Source organism: Engystomops pustulosus, chromosome 1 (genome assembly GCF_040894005.1).
Source record: "Engystomops pustulosus chromosome 1, aEngPut4.maternal, whole genome shotgun sequence".
Lineage (NCBI taxonomy): Eukaryota > Metazoa > Chordata > Amphibia > Anura > Leptodactylidae > Engystomops > Engystomops pustulosus.
Window position 1 is genome coordinate 141973693 of NC_092411.1, and position 19835 is coordinate 141993527.

The 19835-nt window shown below is 38.5% G+C and overlaps 2 protein-coding genes across 7 annotated transcripts in view; one reads left to right on the forward strand and one right to left on the reverse strand.

The window, feature by feature from the left end:
* Positions 1–164: 164 nt before the first annotated feature.
* On the reverse strand, positions 165–5810 carry LOC140134578 (THAP domain-containing protein 1-like). Of its 5 annotated transcripts, none has more exons than XM_072155021.1 (5): positions 5732–5810; positions 4240–4392; positions 3418–3508; positions 2919–3114; positions 165–1960 (listed from the first exon to the last, which is right to left on the reverse strand). In XM_072155021.1, exons 3-5 carry the CDS (start codon positions 3483–3485, stop codon positions 1670–1672), a joined length of 555 nt encoding a protein of 184 aa, XP_072011122.1. In that variant the 5' UTR covers positions 3486–3508; positions 4240–4392; positions 5732–5810; the 3' UTR covers positions 165–1669. The 5 variants fall into 5 exon arrangements, with proteins under 5 accessions (XP_072011122.1, XP_072011129.1, XP_072011113.1 ...); XM_072155028.1 differs by having other exon boundaries at positions 4240–4389; positions 5732–5755; XM_072155012.1 differs by lacking the exon at positions 5732–5810 and adding an exon at positions 5449–5672 and having other exon boundaries at positions 4240–4389.
* LOC140134542 (uncharacterized) overlaps positions 5602–19835 on the forward strand; it is a 23969-nt gene continuing 9735 nt past the window's right edge. The window contains exons 1-3 of one of the 2 annotated variants that reach the window (XM_072154937.1): positions 5602–5788; positions 7338–8428; positions 11909–12078. In XM_072154937.1, the coding sequence (XP_072011038.1) occupies positions 7401–8428; positions 11909–12078 (1198 nt within the window). In that variant the 5' untranslated portion in view covers positions 5602–5788; positions 7338–7400. The other variant, XM_072154946.1, reaches the window with a different exon arrangement.

Genomic DNA, 19835 nt, shown 5'->3' on the forward strand with positions numbered 1-19835 from the left:
CTGGGAGGGGGGATCCCTCTCTCTTATGTGGTTCTATTGTAGTGAAGGGGAAAAGCACATACTGTTATTGTATGCAAAAAACTATGCAGCAAGGATGAAGATATGTTACCTGTACCAGTGTTGCACACATACAGATATTAAACAAAATGATGCAAGCCACTAAATTAATTTGCAAACAGATGAAATATAATGCAAGTTCACAATTACAAAGTATACATAAACTTTTTATGAATTTACAAACCGTTAATATTTTCTATTTTCATACCTATACCCTCAACTGCAAAACTTAAGACCCTCATAGTCACAGAGTTCAACCAACATGCCTTTCTCCAGCCGATTATTTGGGCAATCACAAGACAAATGTACACAATATATTTGACTTTTCTGCCACTATTCAACATTTATGACTCAGTTCCCAAATGGGGAACTACCATATGGAAAGTATTAAAGGGGTTATCAATTCTACTAATAACATATCCACAGGCTCTGTAAAATGGGTTCATCTGGTACCTGCACCTCACTCAAACGTGGAGACTGTGTCGCACAATCAGTCACTCTCCAATCACCTGGAGCAAATAATGTAAAGTCCCAGCTACTGTTGCTTCCAAAGAGTCAAATGAAGAGTGCCAGCCAGGGGGAAGGAGGAGGGACTCACATCTATTATTATGCAATTACATATTCTTTGTATATGTTATAAATAGTATAGATGGGAATACCCATTTAAGACATTAGCTTTATTGCTTAATCCAGATATAGGTTTATCAAACTAAACACTTCAAAAGACTTATTGACGGATATTTTTTGTTCAGTGTGACAAATAAAATTGCTAAACCAACACCTCTGTTTATTGAAACACCAAGGCTTGAATTATTGAATGGAATTTTTAGTAAAAGACCCCTGGATAGGTAGCACTTGGGTGGGGGGGGGGGGTATAGAGCAACAGTTACCGTATATACTCGAGGGTATAAGCCAAGGCCCTTAATTTTACCACCAAAAACTGTGAAAACCTATTGACTCGAGTATAAGCTGAGGGTGGGAAACACATTGATCACAGCGTACCAGCATATAGCCAGCCAGCCCCCAGTTTGCCCAGCACATAGAAAAAAAATAACTTACATACTCACCTTTGACAACACTGCAGCATCATAGTGTGTGCCGGCCGGCAGAGCGCATGGACGAGTCTGTTGCAGCAGAGACGAGAAAGAAGAGGAGCCGCATGGAGCATCTGGAAGCCGCGCTGAGCATGGGAGGGGGGGGGGGGGGGTGGGACAGTTGGCGGAAGGTATGCAAGTTTATTTTTTTATTGACTCCTGTATAAGCGAAGAGGTTTTTCAGCAAATATGCTCCCTGTACCAATTATATAGGTATAGAGAGCATATATCCACCTATAGGGAATGTCTGACTACAGCTGTGACACGATTTTCCAGAAGTGCCGCCCCTTCAGGGGTTTTCTGAAAAAGCTGAATACTCTTTAAAAGGAGATCATGAAGCATAAACACTAAATAACTGTTTCCATTTTGTGGAATTATGACAAAAAAGTAAATGAATTAAAAGTATAAAACTCTGTATATACATAGCCTTACTAAGGTTTCGCAACAAATGCATATAGGTACAATGAAAGCAAAGTATCAAAGCACAAATTGTAAGGACAAAAAATAGGGAACTGTCTCTACACTGGATCTTCAGTTAAGTCAAGTGCCTGAACTTTGAATTTCAGCCTTCTGAACTTCTGCTGGGTGATCTTCAGCCTCCTTTTTACATTGTGAAGGCTGTTTAAAGCTTCATCAAGCCTCTTTTTTAGAGCTTTAGGACTGTCTGTAATGCAATAGTCATGTTCAACTGTAACACGTTTGTCAGCAGGCTCTGGAGTCTGGGTTTTATCTGGAAGCAAAGGTGGTGGAATGGAAAACTTCTCCTCAACATCGTCAAACGATGGACCAGAAATTTGTGATTTTCGATCCTGCATGAATTAAACAAAAGATACAAAAGCTGCAAATCAAAATGCATACTATATATATTGCCACAACTGAAAGAAAAAAAAAAAACCCGAAACGTCCGATTCACTGCTTACTCTCAATTTCTCTACAAATAAAAACCATTAAAAGGTGACCGCAAGGTAATAGATTTGTGGTAGCTATATGATCATTCTGACCAAAGTAATAAAAAAGTTTGTCATATGGACAAGGGCAACTGTTTATTTTTTGCATTTTCACATCTCGCATATGTGTATTATTTCAAGCAATGCAGGAAGCTGAACAAAGGTTTAATCCGCCCCACAGAAAAACCCTCATATGGCTCTGGAAACAGAAAACAAGTAGTGATTTTTGATACTAAATTATGGCAGTATATGGGGATTTCACTGATCATTTATTACAGTGTGCCACTGAAACAAATAAGCAGAAAACACAGAGAAAGATCACAGGGAGCAACAATCTCAGTCAAGATGGCGTTATGGGTAACAGGTGGATGTTTGCAGGTGGATATGCAGCAACCACCCACCTTGTATGGAGAGAGCTCACCCTGTAAGAACTCTCCATACACCCGCAGTCTCACATTGGTAAGGGCAAGATGCAGGCATACGAGATATGGAAAAAGACAGTGGTGCTGTGCACAGCACACCTTACCCCAGGCATCCCGAACGCCTGCATGATGCTTCAATAAGGTGCCCCCTCACCTCTTTAACTTCCTACCCTGCATATAAGACAACTTTTGAAAAGATTTTCAGGGGTTAAAAAGTCTTCTTATACACCAGTTTACATTAAAAACCAGTTTTACATTACAACAGGGGAATGTATAACTACATACACTCTACACAAGTGGACCTGGCAGATGATCTGATCTTACACCTTTATTTGCAGTTTCTTGGCACTTTGCATGTATTGGCAATGATAATTGTATTATATGAAACACATACCAACCTTTCTCATTTTCCCAGGGAAAGAAAATACAGTTGGCACAGCATCTATCCTCAGCCGAATGGTTTGACCAGTACGGTCGAAGCAGCATTCCTCAAAATGGTCAGAGCACAGCACAGCTTTACAAGATGGTTTAAAGGTATCACGCCGCATGTTTGTAACCCATTTTTTCAGAATTTCTGGTCGTCCATGTGGAAATCTTAAAACAAAACAAAAAAAATTACTGAAAATAAATATTAAACACACGTGTCATTTCAAGCACAATGCAAAGTTTCCATTGTAAACCATATTAAATGGAGGAATTCTATGAAACGGTCTTTCCGCAGGGTCTAGTGCAACCACTTTCACCAGTTCGTCCACAGTGCCTAGTATAGATGAAACCAACTGCATTGGTCCTGTTGCACCTTCTTATGCGGTGATGATGCAAATTTCAAATAATAAAAACAAAATTGTCGCTCCATACAAGTATGGGAGGATTAACACTGATCAAAGTTACACGTACCGGTGAAACGACTTTCCACATCCACGAGTCTGTCGGCTTGTGCAATTGATGGCAGCACATGCGGGCATTGTTCGATGCCATACAAAGCAACCTGCGGTGTAAATGGAAAAAATGTATTCCACATTCAAGTACTGTATCAGTCTTCTTTTTGTACCTGAACGATTTAAATGGGTTGTCGAGCATGGAAGTGCCAGGTACAGAAACATGTCATGTTTAAATATTTAATAAATTTCTTCTCCGTTACTAGTTGTGAACATGTAGCCTCTCCCAAATTTTCACTGCAGTCACCTCTGTATAATGACTAAACTCAGACACTGCAGTTTAGTTCCCATTCATTTGGAGTACATTTGCTCCTAGTAAAATGAATGGGAGCAGATCTGAGCTGGTCTGTCCACTACACTGAGAGCGGATTTGTCTGCTTCTTGTTCCATTCTCTGTATCAGCTGCTGATAACAGCTTATCTGGCATTAATAGTGACATACAAGTATACTCCCATCTAAATTTTTAGCAGTCAGACCACTGAATGCTAAGAGTTTGAAACGTGTGGATCTGTCTACTTTTTTGTCTAGTCATTTGGATGTACATCCTTTTTTAATATGTTATCGTAAAGGAAGTTTTTATTGAATCTGGAATGCTGGAGGAAATCTTCAATTGTCCATTATGCTTCAAGCACAGAGACTAACGTGATAATTCCCATCTATCTATCCTACCCTTCCCTCTGTGCATGCTAAATATAACTATGAAGTATGACAAGGAATGTATTGGGATTCTGGTGAGCTGACATTTACATATTTGTTGGTTTCACAAATTCTTAATACTAACCTGCAATATAGATATTTAGAATTCCTAGAGCTCCATCCCAAAACCAGTCATATCTTTGCTCCTTTTCTATTCTCGTGGATAGGTCAGAGTTGCAAGAAATCCATAGTTAAAATCCATTTAACAGCCATGAAATGTGAAACTTTACAGTACCTGCTGAATTTAAAACGAGGCTTTTAGAAGATCGGTCAGAAGTGTTAAAAATAAAAAAAATTAAAAAATTACAGCCGAAGTCTGAATGTCTTTTCATCTATTGTACCATTTCACTTTCTAACCACATGTGGATTAAAAAAAAACTGTCTTGGTTGCCAGAATCACTCTGCTCAGACCTAATGATATTTCTAATACAATATTAACTCCTTACCGGCACGTGAAGTAATAGTACGCCACATGTTGGGTACAGGCTCACAGGCTGAGCCCTCTCCATGGCCGGTAAGTCTTTGCTGCATATTGCAGCAAAGGCTTACCGGTAACATCCGCGGTCGGTGCTAGCAAAAAAAAAAAAAAAAAGTGTCGGCGCATGGGCTGATCACACATTCACACTGTAATGCATGAGGAGGAAAATCCACATATACATATGATAGGATTGATCAGACAACCGAGGGTTAAAGTACCCTACTGAAAAATAGTAAAAATAAAGTTAAAAAAAAAATAATAACAAAACCTAAAAATTCAAATAACCCCCATTTCCCTAGAACTTATATAAATAAATCCAAAATGATTCAATTATTGGAAATGCAGGTTTTTACTAAAATATCCAGTGTAAATGCTGCTCACAAATACAGTATGTGACTATTTACAGCTGCACATTTATATCCTATTCTCAACCATTTCCCATCAATCTGCTTTCCCAGTAACGCAGGCATATAGGGGAAAACATCACTCAGCTTTCCCAGGAGGAGATGTTACTGATGGGAAGTGGCTTATTTAGTGGTGGATTTGAAGGATGTTGGACTCCATCCATCTGTGCAGCACACAATGTTACTATATGGGATGTATAAAAAGCTACATGTACCTTCTCATCCTCCCCCCACCCGGGGAAGATGCAGAACTGTTCTCACATTGCTACATACTGATGGGCAGCCGATATACTGCTGGACTATAAGCACCTAACTACAGCCTGCTACATTATCGCCCATATATTAGGGTACACATCCCACACAGCTTTCCTATGGCGCCCGCGCTTGCCGTTCCCAACCCCCGCTAACTTACCTCCGCCACGGTGGCCTCTTTAGCTGTAAATAAATCTATAGCTTTCCTCCTGTATTACAAAAAGAGGTAATATTTTGGGGATCCTCCTAGCGGAGTCAGGGTGTACCAAAATGGCGCCCAAGAGCAACTAAAAAGACCTAAATGAGACGGTAATGGCGTCTTCACGTCCCTGGAAAAGGACAGCCAATCACCAGGTCCAGCGCCGTATGACATCACTGAGATATTTTTTTTTTTCTCCGCCACCAAACTTTATGCACAAGCGCAAAACTGGAACAACTCCTACCTGGTTGCGTCATGATGTCTGGTGTGGGAGCGAGGCTGCGATGGGCAGTGAGCAGAGGTAAGTGTGTAACATGTACTATGCATTCTGCCATTACAAGCTGTGGGACCGGATCCACGGAATGTCCCCTGTGGACTTGTGTGTGAGGGGGCGCTGCGTGGGGTTGTGTCTCAGACGCTTAAATGCAGTATCCCTATTACTAATAGATTTTTCCCATGTAACCTCACGTTTCATTTTTTTTAATTTTGTGATTTTTCATTTTATTAAGAAATGAATGCATTTGTTATTCTATTTGTCATTTTCTTTTTTTTTTCTTTATAAAAATGCCCAAATTCAGTTCTTCTTAGTCTTGGAATAGGATATTTATGGAAGGCATCCAATCAGGTTTCAGCTTTTATTTTGGGCAGGAGGGTTGGAAAGTGAAAACATCAGTTGCTGTTAGTAACTCCTCCACAAAGCTGAAGTTGTCAGCCGTTGTCATTTCATTTTTAAATTATCAATACATCTACAAATGAAATGGCTAAATAAATCACAGACCTCTAATTTCCCACCCTGTGACCTATATTACAACACGGGGCTGGCACCAGCACTGGGCATACACCTGGGCAAGTCCCAGGGACCACATAAGGCTGTACATAAGGAATCCACGGGCATGACAGGGCTGTTTGTTATGATAAACTTTAGAAAACAGTTAACTGCAAAGGGCCTTCTGAGGCTCTGTCACCCAGGAGCCTACTGAAACCTGGGGCTGACCCTGCTACAACACTGGGCAGAGATCACACTGCATTGTGCAGACAGAAGAAGCTATCTATGGTAAGAATCTGCCATGCCAGCCCCTAGAACAGTGATGGCAAACCTTTTCGAGACCAAGTGCCCAAATTACAGCCACAACCCATTTATTTATTGCAAAGTGCCAACACAGCAATTTAAGCAGTAACTTATTGCTCTCTGTTCTACCACAAACAGAAGAAGGGCCTCCATCGATAAACCGCCATTGTCCATACTTTCTCACTCTTTCTACAGTCCAAAGCAGCCAAGGATTTGTTGCTTTAAAATAATGCTGAGAGCGCCATCTACATTGCCTGTGACTGCAGGTGAAATCTGTGAGTCGTGTCTGGTGAACTTGTTGGGGCAATGTGGTCTGGGTGCCCACAGAGAGGGCTCTGAGTGCCACCTCTGGCACCAGTGCCATAGGTTCGCCACCACTGCCCTTGAAGATAGATTTATGGTCGGATCCCAAACAAAATTGTTATCACCGGGACTGATAGAGACAGGTTTAAATTATATCTGTGAAATGCCGTATTTTTGTTAATAACCGTGAATTAGAGAGTGCATTATTTTGTTATCCTGAGTATATTTAAGAATATTGTCTTTGTGGGAATAAACCTTTAATGGAGTCATTCGGATTGCTTTGTGGCATACTTCATTTTGACAAGAAGACTAGGCTTATGATGGAGTTCCAAAACACTGATTACAGTGTGAACAGATTTATTAAATAATGTCAAAACCACACATTGTGACAAAACTGTTATAACATGAAGCATGTGAATTGTGGTCTGTAACAAAGATGTCTAAAAAATGTTGTATTCTTTTTATTTTGCTTTGTTAGGATTAGAGCCTCAGTGATCTACATTCTTCCATCTTATCCTCTTGACATTTGACAACAAGGAGAATGGATCCTATGTCTCCAGAAGCACATGGGTGGACTATACTTCAGAAACTTAATGAACAAAAATCAATGGGCCTTTTTTGTGACGTTTCCTTGATGGTTGAGGGGAAAATATTTCTTGCCCATAAAAATGTTCTTTCAGCTTGTAGTGAGTATTTCTATGCGGCACTGAGCAGAAATGAACAGCAGCAGTTTTTAGTGCTAGATAATATTAGCCTGGAGGGTTTTAGTCATCTTTTAGATTTTATATACACATACAAAATCCCCACTTGTCATGTGCAAGATTTTATCCAAGCTGCTCAGCTGTTACAGGTCAGTCTCCCGCTCACTGTTCAAGTGGTCAATGTATCCAGCAGTCCACGTAACAGTAGTCCAAAAGCAGAGATATGTATCCCAGATGATGATTATGTGCCAAATCAGGATTCAGAGTTGAGAGGAAATGACAGAAGCCGATCAGATAACCTTCAGAGTCTTTATAAGGGAGAAAGAAGACGTCTGGAAACCATGGCTCAGATCAAAGACAAGGCAAAAATACACAAACGACCAACATTTTATAAAGAGACATATGTCCGAAAACCTGGATACTTTATGAGGAAACCTCTTTCAAAAAGTGAAAGGTTGGGAAGAGAAGGTTCGGTGGATGGCTGTACTGATGACACCTTCATTGACCCTGGATATTCCAGACAGATGCCTATTACAATTCATAATGATGGTTCTTCAGAAGAAGCAGATGATGAAGCAGCAGCAGATATATGCATTGATTTATGTGATGAGCCTGATGGCTTAGAACCTATGAGCGACTTGAGGATACATGGAGAGCCACATAAACCTAAGATCTATTCTACTATAGATGGGTTGGAGGATGCCAATGTAATGGAAAGATTGGATGGGAGTGAAAACCTTGCGCAGGTGGTACACAAATGTGACAGATGTGAACTACTACTAACGTACCCAGAGTTTCTAAATCACCAGGATGATCCGGGCGTGAACATTCTTCAATGCAGCTTTTGTGATAAACAGTTTAATTACAGGTGAGGGCCGTATATATTATACTGATAATTGTATTGACCCAGTTATGGAACGGTATAGCACGAGCCACTACTTGCAAACAAAGAAAATGTCTTTATAACCCATGCTGAGATTAGGAATAATGAAGACGCTAAAATGATCTTGGATTCTTTCTTTCTACATCACTATGAGCACTAAAAAGACATGCAGACCTATCTGCAATTTTTTTTAATAAGAGCAAAGCTCTTTCAGGGTTCAGAAGGGGGAAATCCCATCAGTGTTTAACAGCTATCTCTATATGCACATAGAGGAAGGCAGATGATCACTGACAAACTTCTAGGCTAATTAATATTAAAAGAGCAGAACTGTAAATGAAATTCTATATCAATCTGGGCCACTCCACTTGTTTTATAATAAGTTCCATTCAAAGGGAACCTGTAACCCGTATTTACCAGTAAACTAACAGCACACTCAGGTAGGATATGGAAATTACTTTCTAATATTCTCTTTATTGTATAAATTGCTCATTTACAAACATAAAAATCGCCTCCAAAGTCCTAGACAAAAAAGTCAATATTACTCAACTCAGACAAAAAGTGAGAGGTGTAAAGGGAGAATATGTGCTTTCTGATTGTACTGGGAAGGAGAGGGTTAATAACGTGAACATAAGTTAGTGTTGTTTCTTCCCAAAATTTACCCAAGATAAAGACAATAGAGCAGATTTATGAAAAGTGTCAGAGGTAAGACAGTGCAGAGTTAGACTAGAAAGTCTTATGCTGCACAAGATTCATATAAGTCTGGTGTAGTTTGAGACTGTCTAGTCTTACTTTGCACCTCCTATTTTGGTTTATTTTCCACCAGAAAACTAGGATACCTGTCGGGCCAGCATTATTTTTGGCACAAAGACTTTTTTTGGGGTGGTAGGCCACGCCCCTTTTGTCAAACTAGTTGTAACAGTGATAAAAAAACAGTCTAAAATCCTTTATAAATGTGGTGCAAACTATAACAGAATTCTGTTGTGGACAGATTAATAAATCTGCCCCAATATTTACTTCATATGTTACTTTCTCCATGCTTCCTGCCAGCTAAGAGACTTTAGAGGGCTATAACTTTGGATTTGTGGCCCCTACAAATACAATTCTGGTGTCATATTAAAAAGGAGTGTCTTGTGAAAAGGAACTGTGTTACTAAGTGCCAGAAAACCAAAGATATTAACAGTGACGATCAGGAGTGAGATTTTTATATAAAACCTGTCTTTAGTCAAAATGAGTTCCCTGGTGACAGGTTCCCTTTAAAGTTCATTGTCTTTGGATTAAATTAGACTTTCTCCCCAGTGCACTTTATGCTTCCCCAGCTAATGTTAGAAAGACGGCTATCAGGCATACCATGGGATTTATGATAGTAGTACTTCAATCCACATCTATTATTAATTTCTGTGATTCTGATAACAAAAATGTACATTCATTTTTTTTTATTGGTCCAAATGATGTTTTTTAGTGTTTTTTAAAGTGAGACCATGATAATGAAAAGTTTGGGTATATGGCTGCACAGGGCATCCCGTGTTATACAGCTGTATGATCTTCTGTATTTTCCTCTTGTTTTTTTTTTTTAATTTTTTTTAATTATCTTTACCATTGAAACATAAAGGCAATGTAAACAAATATAATCATATTTGCATGAATACCCTCTGCTCTAGACTAATGCCACGTTTACATATGTACTTGAGTTTGCATGTTTTTTGCATGTTTGCATGAGGTTCATCAAGGATTAAACATGTTAAAATCCAAAATTATATTTCCTGCCTCCCTACATCTGCTGTTCATGTGAATCGGGAGACTCCGATAACAGTGGTTTCTGCTGATTACACCAAATTTGTCAATCTCAGCCAACATTTATGCAATATGTATAGAAGCCCTTAATTACCGTACGTATTATCCAAAATCTCAACAAAGCATTGGTGACATTGTAAAATTTTATCAGCATCTCATGCAAAATTATATCTTAAACTTTATCTTTGAGGCAAAGTAATTTTTATTTTAGAAATGAATTTTGCAGGGGATAATAGTAAAATTTGTAATATACTTCCTTAATGAAAGCAGCTTCTCTGTGTTTTTTGTTACAATTCTTACTACAGTAGAACAAATCTGAAAGCATTCAGAGGTGCCCTCCACATCAGACAAATAAGGAGGCTAATTATTAACACTTTCTATGCATAAAGAATACTTCCCTTGATGATCCAGCTGTCTGAGGAGATTTGACACTTTATTGGTTTCCTTTATCTCTCAGCTCTCAGCAGGGTATGGAGAGAAAGCGGATTTACAGAAACTACTTAAGTAAGGATGAAAGGCATAAAAGGGCACTTGAACATATTTAATAAAGTATATTACAAAGTTCATTATTAACATCTTCACTTTTTATTTACAAAATTTATGGCAAAAGTTTAGTTAAGTTTGATTCGGCATTGATTTGATTCGTCATTGGTGCCTGAATGTCCTGGCCAATTTTGATTTTATGCTAAGTGCCTCTTTAAATGACAATATCTCTGGAATCGCTTACATATAACAGTTATTACTTTGTTCTTTTCATGACATGTGAGACTTTAACTTGATAAGATAGTTTTATTAACTTCATTTTTTTTTTTTTGGCTAAAATAAATTGTCAATTCACTACAAATGTGAAAAAAAATTCCTTTTTTTTGCCATTTTTCCGAAATGTTATAAATATGCACAGCATTATTCCATCACCCTTTCCCAGGTTCAGCTACAGTTGCAGAGGGTATCCAGTTCTCAAAAGTGAAAGTCTTTCCTACAGCTTCTTTAATTTCCTGTCTTCAACTGACAGGTTGGAGAGGGAACACTCCAAACGCCTCCTGAACCTTTGCACCTAGAACAACTCATATTAATTTTGGTGTCCTATTAAACAACATAGTTTCCCCTTTAATATGATATATGGATTGTGTATGGATGTGCAACAGAACCAGAAATATCCACCCTTAAAGTTAACAATACGAAATAGAAAGCTGTACATAAAAACAAAAATTTTTTTTAGTACGACTTTAAGAGTGGATATCTCTAGTTCTATGAAGCTTTTATACACATTCCATATATCAATAAAGGGCAGATTTTAAAATTGTGTTTCTAGGTGTCAGTGTTCAGGAGATATAGGGGTTTGAATTTGGCCACTGTCATGACGTTTATAAATGTCCTTTCTGCATGACATGTGCAAATGAGACATATATATCTCGTATGGCGGTCATATAGGGGTTAAAGAAAGGCCGGGAGCAGAACATGATGCAAAATAACAGTTAATGCATATAACTGGTTAAGAGTTCAGTGAGAGCGGCAAAAGAAAGGCCAAATCGGGTCAGAAAAATCAGATTAGACCATACAACGTAAAGTTTGGAGTCCAGGTTGCTGAATGTAATTTGAATTGCCATGGTAATATAAACTCTAGTTTTATAGTTTGGAATACCTTGTATACTTCTTTTCTTACTCCTCTTTTAGTTGTCAGCTTTCTTTGCACCAATCAAGTCAGCACAACAAGAAGTTTTATCAATGTGACCAGTGTGGGAAGGAACTTGCAACTCTGAAGAAGTTACATGACCATGTTGCTTACCACTCTGATGCCAGGCCACACAAATGCAACCTTTGTGACAAGGCATATAAAGTAAAAAGTATGTATAAAACTTTTTTATATATTATTATATTCTGATGTTCTTAAAAGAATTGTTGTATAAAACCCAATTTAGGGATTGGCAGAATTCCTGAGTGGTGTCTTCAGAGGTTCACTGATTTTCTTTGGTTCTGCTATAGAAATTGACTTTTGCTTAAAATGGCTCTTATTTGTGCATTGTTATAGAATGCAATTGAGATTGTTAGCCATCCATTTATTTATAGACTCTCTTTATGTAACTGTAATTAGTGCTCAGACATATTATACTTTTTATAAGTTCATGTACCAACTCGAATGGCTGTCTTTAATTTTCATGCCTATCCAATTTTTGCCCCTTCATTGTTCTTTGCGCCAAATGAAATCATATGTTATTGATAAAACAGGATATTAATTGGAGTTTACCTGTGGGTATTTTGTACTCTTTATACTTAAAAAAAAAAAAATTATGGAGTGATATTGTTTTTGGGTGTAGCCAGCTCACCACAATGTTCCTAATGTGATGGTTCATGAGCTTAAACAGAGACTCGCAGTCCAATCAAATCTATATATGTCCATACTTTCAGTAACTCAAACAATATTAAGATAATTGGGCTTACTTGCTTGGTCATACTCTCTCCATTTTGTCTTTGTATCGTTCATGGTTGTAATGGCGAACTTTTTAGAAAGTGCCTAACTACAACCCAAACCCATTTAATTTTCACAAAGTTATAATATCGCAATTTAAGAAGTAACTTATTGCTTCCTGCTCTGTCAAGGCTTTCAATTGTGTCGGTGTCAGCCTTATCCTCACCTCCCCAAAGGATGAGTCACTTTAAAAGGGAGTTGATCCGCTAATGGTCCATGACAAGTTGTGGGGGCGGCATAATAGATCAACATGTGAAAGTATTAATTCACTTACCATAGAGATCACTGTATATATTAATACACTAGCTATTGCACGGGATAGATAATGGTGTTACCGACCGGTGGTGCTATATACTGCTGTCAGAGAAAGGCGGTGGTACATAGCAACCTGACACAGTGGGGCTTATTTACTAAGGTTCTGCGCACTTTCGTCGGACTTTCCGACGTTTTCGGGGATTGCACAGCTGTGATAGGTATTTAACCCCTAGGGGACACAGCCTATTTTGGCCTTAAGGACGCGGCCCCATTCTTCAAATCTGACCTGTGTCACTATAAGTGGTTATAGTTTTGGAACGCTATGAGATATCCAGGGGATTTTTAGATTGTTTTCTCGTGACACATTGTACTTCAAATTAGTTTAAAAATTTGGATGATATCTTTTGTGTTTAGTTATGGAAAAAAACAAAATTTGGAAAAAATTTGGAAAAATTCTTTATTTTCAACGTTCTAAATTCTCTACTTTTGATGCAGATAGTCATAGCACCCAAATAAATTCATAACTTACATTTCCCAACTGTCTGCTTTATGTTGGCATGGTTTTTTAAGATTCCACATATTTTACTAGAATGTTATGAGGCTCAGAATTTAGGTATCATTTTTCACATTTTTTGTAAAATCACCAAAACCTGTATTAGATGGACCTGCTCAACTTCTAATTGACACTGAGAGGCCTAAATAATAGCGAGACTCGTAAATTACCCCATTGTGGAAACTACACACCTCAACGTATGAAAAACCACTTTTAAGAAGTTTGTTAACGCTTTACGTGTTTTATAGGGGTTAAAACAAAATGGAGGTGCAGTCTGCAAATTGTAATATTTTTTCACAATACACCCATTTTGGGTGGAAAATTAAACATTTACAATGGATTAAATAAAAAAAGGCTCCACAAAGTTTGATACCCAATTCCTCCCGAATGCACCGATACCCCATATGTGGTGGTAACCTGCTGTATGGGCGCACGGCCGGGCATAGAAGGGAAGGAGGCGCCATCCAGATCAGATTTTCTATGTCACATTGTACAGGCTATAATTTTTTTCTTTTTTTTAATGTGGACCTATAGGGGCTTATTTCTTTTGCCACATGAGATGCACTTTTCTGGTACGTAATTTAGGGGAATCTATAGGCTAATTGGTGAGATTTTATTAACTCTTTGTTGGTGGAGGAAATGAAAATCATCACTTTTCAGGAAGATTTTTATGGGGTTTTTTTTTTGCCCGTTTACCATACCATAAAAATAGTATATTATTTTTATTCTATGAGTCGCCACGATTACAAAAAGACCTCATTTATATAGATTTTTTATTTTTTTCCCATTTTTACTGCATAAAAAGTAATTTGGCAAAAATGTTGTTAATTTTAGCATCACCGTCTTTCATATGCATAACTTTTTTATTTTTTGCCTCACAAATCTGTTTAAAGGCTTATTTTTTGCGAGAAGGATTGTTCTTTTTAGTGGTCTTATTTTAGAGTGCATAACATTTTTTAAATCCCTTTTTAGAGCATTTTTATAGGGTATTAATTGAAAATGATCTTTTTTATGGAGCTTTTTTTTGTTTTGTTTTTTACGGGGTTCACTTTGCGGAACTAATAACGATTCTGTTTTATTATGCAGATTGTTACGGACGCAGGGATACCAAATATGTGGGGGTTTTGTGTATTTTATTCAATTGTACTGAATAAAAACCAATTTGGAGAAAATCTTGTTCATTTTAGCATCACCATCTTTTCATATGCATAACTTTTTTATTTTTCGGCTGACAAATCTGGTTAGGGGCTTATTTTTTGCGAGAAGAGTTGTTCTTTTTAGTGGGCTTATTTTGGAGTGCATAACATTTTTTAAATTACTTTTTAGAGCATTTTTTGATAAGGTATTAATTAAAAATGATCTTTTTTCGGAACGTTTTTGCGTTTTTTTTCTACGGCGTGTACCGTGCGGGTCCAGTAACGATTCTGTTTTATTATACAGATTGTTACGGACGCGGCAATACCAAATATGCGGGGTTTTTTGTGTTTTTGTGTTTTTTATACTTTATTAAGTGTTTTTATGGGAAAGTGACATTTTAGGGGCTTATATTTTTATGTATTTATTTTTTATTTATTATAATGTGAAGTGTTAAGTGTTTTTGCATATTTTTACTTATACATACTTGAACTTAAACCAGTGATGCTCTGATCACTGGTTTAAGTTCAATACACTGCTCTACAATACTATTTTATTGTAGAGCAGTGTAAACTGTCTGAGCAAGCTTGCGCATGCTCAGACAGTTTACAGCCAGACCCGGAAGGGGTCTGGCTGCCATGGAGACTGGGCAGCTCCGGGGCACATGCCAGTCCTCGGAGCTGCCCAGAAGTGGATCGGATCCCCCGGTAAGCGGCACGGGGGATCCGATCCACAGCGCAAACACCCTTACACGCCGCGGTCATGTTTGACCGCGGCGAGTAAGGGGTTAACACCCGCGATCGGAGCCGGCTCCGATCGCGGGTGTTAGCGCAGGCTGTCAGCTGTACTAGACAGCTGACAGCCGCTGCTTCTGGTACCGGCTCCGTTCGTGAGCCGGTGCCAGAAGCAGGACGTTATAGAACGTCCCCGTGCGCTAAGCATCTAGCGCCGGGGACGTACTATAACGTCCTGGTGCGCCTAGGGGTTAACAGGGGTCTGCGCTGGATTGTGCCGCAGCTTCGCTGGCTTTCATGTGACATAATTCGTGGGGCGTGCCGTCAGATAACCGACTGATTCGGACTGAGTGCGGGATTTAACTTTCAGATTGTTTTGCAAAACAATGCAATCACATGCACCAGGAAGAAGAAGGTGAACTCCGGCGGACCGAAGCAGGGAAGCGAAACATGCACGATATTGGGCGCATGATTGTAGTGAATCGCGGGGTGCTACGTATCGCCATCAGTGATTCACAATGATACATAGCGACCTGTACTCCTTTACTGTAAAAGCAGGGGAAGGTTACAGCCACCCACACAGTTTCTTATAGGGCTATACTTACTGGGTCAGCGTGTTCTGCTGTAATGGTCATGTGATCCAGGGAGTATAGTACCTCTGACCTGCTTTTTCCCATGTTGCTGCAATTTCAGGTTCCAGGTTGTGAAACTCTAAACAGGATTCTCCCATCGTTCTAAAAAGTCATAGTATGAGCCTTAGGTCTAGTGTTCAAAGAGGGAATCAGTCCCCCATAGGCAATATGTTAAATAAATAATGCGTGTTCAGCACAGTTATAAGTTATATACTGGAAGAGTATATTCCAGATATAAGCATAATTCATATTCAAATGTGTCATTACAATATAAGCTAATATGTCATAAGTTATTAAAAATTTTGCAACCCTTAGAAGAATAATGTGGACATACACTGTAATAAAGAATTAAAATACTACTGGGCCTTTAATCAGTCTGTTGATTTTGTCCCTGTGGAGGAGACACAGGGCAGAAGATGGCTGCTGGTCACATGTCCACATCACATGTCCTGCTTCTGCTAGGGAAGGTCATATGATTACCACAACCCTTGGCTGTAGTTGGTGGTTTGCAGATCATCCAGTATGGGCGGTGTTATAGTGAAACGTCATCTCGGTGAGGTATTGGCAGTTACACACATAGAGCATAAGAGGGACTAGTGGTTACTTAGATGACGATCATCTTGGAGACAACTCCACCTACTTTACAAAACCCATAAATTCTTGTGAATCATAAAACCAAACTATTTAGCTCCATTTTGTGATGAATGACATTGAGTTCTGTTGTTCATTTATTTATAGCATTATGGGTTTTTATACCAGACATTGATATTCTCCATTTTGCACAGCCTGCAAAGGGATAGGAAGAAAGCAAAATGGACATACAGTACATATTATTATGCATTCAATTTAAAATTATTAAAGGGAATATAAGCCTTGATGTAAAGTTTCCTTTGTAGCTCTGTTTCTCTGAAGAGTTCCCTATGATTCTAGTAAAATTACATTGAGCTGCAAATTCATAATATTTTGCAGAGAAGGGAGTAAGCCAAGAGACAGCAATAAGACCAGCAGTCTTATTAGTGTCAAGGAAACAGACGTCACTAAAAGGAGGCCATGCGTCTTAATAATTTAAGAACACCAGTTAACACTAGAATGAGTAAAAATCAATACTGGAGAGCTTCTTTGAAAAGAGAGACCCAATTTTTAGAAAGCAGAAGATCCCAACAGGACCAAATGAAATACCAAGAGTGCTACTTAAATTAGGGGTTCATTGCTATAGGTGATTCACATGCTTCAAAGACTCTGTATTTTATGTAGCCACCGCCTATCTAACAAGGCCACGTAACCTTCAAAACTGCTCCGACACTTGAAGACCAAGTACCCTGCATCAAAAGACAAATCTCTTGAATTTTTCGAAAGTAAAAAAACGTGACCATGAAGACAGAAGCAATTATTGCAGGCCACTACAATTATCAAATGTGTCTGCACCGAGAGCCTCCTTTTTAGATGCACCCCCAAGGCAAGACTAAGAATCCCTTTACTATTGGGGAACAGTTCATCCTGCCTGCAGCTAAGGACATTTGCTGTGAACTTTTAGGAGAGGTTTCAGTTAAAACAGTTGCACAGGCTCCTCTTTCGGCTAGCACTGTGACAAGATGAATTGATAACACAGTGGAGCACAATGAGGTGTGATTGTTAGAGGATTAATGATTCACTGTTGTATGCAATCCAGGTTGATGGGTCTACTGGCATTGACATCAAGGCAATAATGCTTGTTTATGCGCAGTATGTGTTTCAGGAGGATGTACATGAGGATATGTTATGTGTGTTGCTGCTGTCAACCAATACGACAGCTGCAGAACTATTCAAGTCTTTGGATGACTACATGTCAGTAAAGCTAAACTCACCATTTTGTGTTGGTGTATGCATGGATGGAGCGGCTGCCTTGACTGAACGGCTTTTTGGATTCACTACTTGGGTCAAAGAGATTGCGCCTGCATTCAAGTCTACACATGGTGTCATCCATAGGGAAATGCTGACTAGTTGAAAATTGTCACTAGAACTTAACAGGATTTTGACAGATGTGATTAAAGTCATTAATTACATTAAAGTTCAGGTTCTGAACTCGTTGCCAGAGTTTTTGAATTATGAGGGCTACTTTATAGGTTTCTTTTAAAAAAGTATTCACCACTTGGAGCACATTTCAGGAGGAAATGACAACTATATTAAAGTCGGCAAATAAAGTGGCTACATTCAAAGCCATACAAGTGAAAATAGGAACATTTGACAGGTTTCAGATTTTAGCAGGTTTTTTTGGGAGAGACCAACCCTGGGCCTTCATTCTCCCAGTTGCTGCAAAATCATCTATCTTGGCTTGTGGAAGGGTTTGAACATTACTTCCCAACAAAGACCCACAAATAGGAAAGGAATGGAATGGATCCGTGACCCATTTGTAAAAAAGCCGGGTGAATTAATCTTGTCAATGCTGGAAGAAGAACAACTACCTGAGATCACAAATGATGGTGGCCTTAATTGCATGTTTGAGACCTCAGATTTTCCAGTTTTCTGGATTAAAGTCAAGACAGAATATCTAGAGATTTCTACAAAAGCACTAAAAACCATACTCCCATTTCCAAAATCCTATCTTTATAGACTGGACAAAAGAAACACACCTTGGTCATCACTGTCTCCCATCACCCCTAGATAGGATCGGCTAGTTGCAGGGAGACAAGCTCGGTGCTCCCACTGATTATGCATTATGTTTCCATTTAGTAATTTACATTCTAATTATAATTAAAGACAAGTCATGTAAGTATAGAACAATCAGAAGGAAGGTACTAAGAAGCTTCTGAATGGCTAGCTTACCCATTTGTAGAGAAAAAACACTAGGGGTTGGCATGAACTGGATTGAGCAGTGACAAGGAGCCCATGTAATTTTAAAAAAAAGTGCAGTCGATCCAGTTTATGCCACTCCCATTATGTGTATTTTTTTTCTTATCAAACTTCACATCAGTTTAAATACCCCCCTTTCTCAAACCTGACTTAATTTTAATCATTGAGCCTACCATTGTTGACACACTCCTCAATCGACAATACAAGCAATCAATTTTCTTGACTGGGAAAATATTTTAGCTATTTCATCCTCAAACTCTACTTTTAGTGTTCTCTCTATCTATTAGGCCCGTGCAACATATTACATGACTAGCCTCTAGGGTAGTTCAGTACACCTTCCTTATAAGATCAAAGCCCCCACTCACCCTTTCAAAAATAACTCCCAGACGCATCATCATCAATATTGCAAGTCTTTTATTAATGGTAACTGAGACGTAGCCAGAAGATATTGGGCCTTTGTTCTCCTTGTGGTATTTATATAAAAAAAGAAGACTATAAATTAATATACAAAATGAAGAAATGTAAAGCGGTAATAATGGATTTCTATTTTAGATACTAAATCTGCTCTGTCCTGCCGAAGCAAAAAGCCAGCGTATTAGCCTTTAGACTAAGAATCTTGTGAGACGTCTTTGAATTTTAGGATTAGTTAAAATGATTTTATAATTACATAGTCAATCTCTAATGACTGCAGTTTAATTTAGTTCCTCTGCATCCCAATAGAACATCTGTGCAATGTTATGAGGAACTCTGTGGCAGTCGATTCAGTTCTTGCTATTTCATTTATAATGCTGAATAGTAATATACTGACAAAGATTGTGGTTATGATTCAGATTTTACATCTAAATTTGTGATTTTACTGCACACTAAACCTATTCAAATAAAATACTTCATCAAATACCTTTTCTATAAATAAAGATGAAGATATGGATAAATCGGCCTATTTTTTCATGTTTTTCAACTCACTAGCACTCCTTTGGTCTCTGTTAGCCTGCTCACC

Excerpts from the sequence above, each read along its gene's own strand:
- LOC140134578 (XM_072155021.1), bottom strand. The coding sequence starts at position 3,485 with ATGCCCGCATGTGCTGCCATCAATTGCACAAGCCGACAGACTCGTGGA. Across the intron at positions 3,115-3,417 it reads TGTGGAAAGTCGTTTCACCG|ATTTCCACATGGACGACCAG; the intron begins GTACGTGTAACT and ends TTTTGTTTTAAG. Across the intron at positions 1,961-2,918 it reads TCCCTGGGAAAATGAGAAAG|GATCGAAAATCACAAATTTC; the intron begins GTTGGTATGTGT and ends TAATTCATGCAG.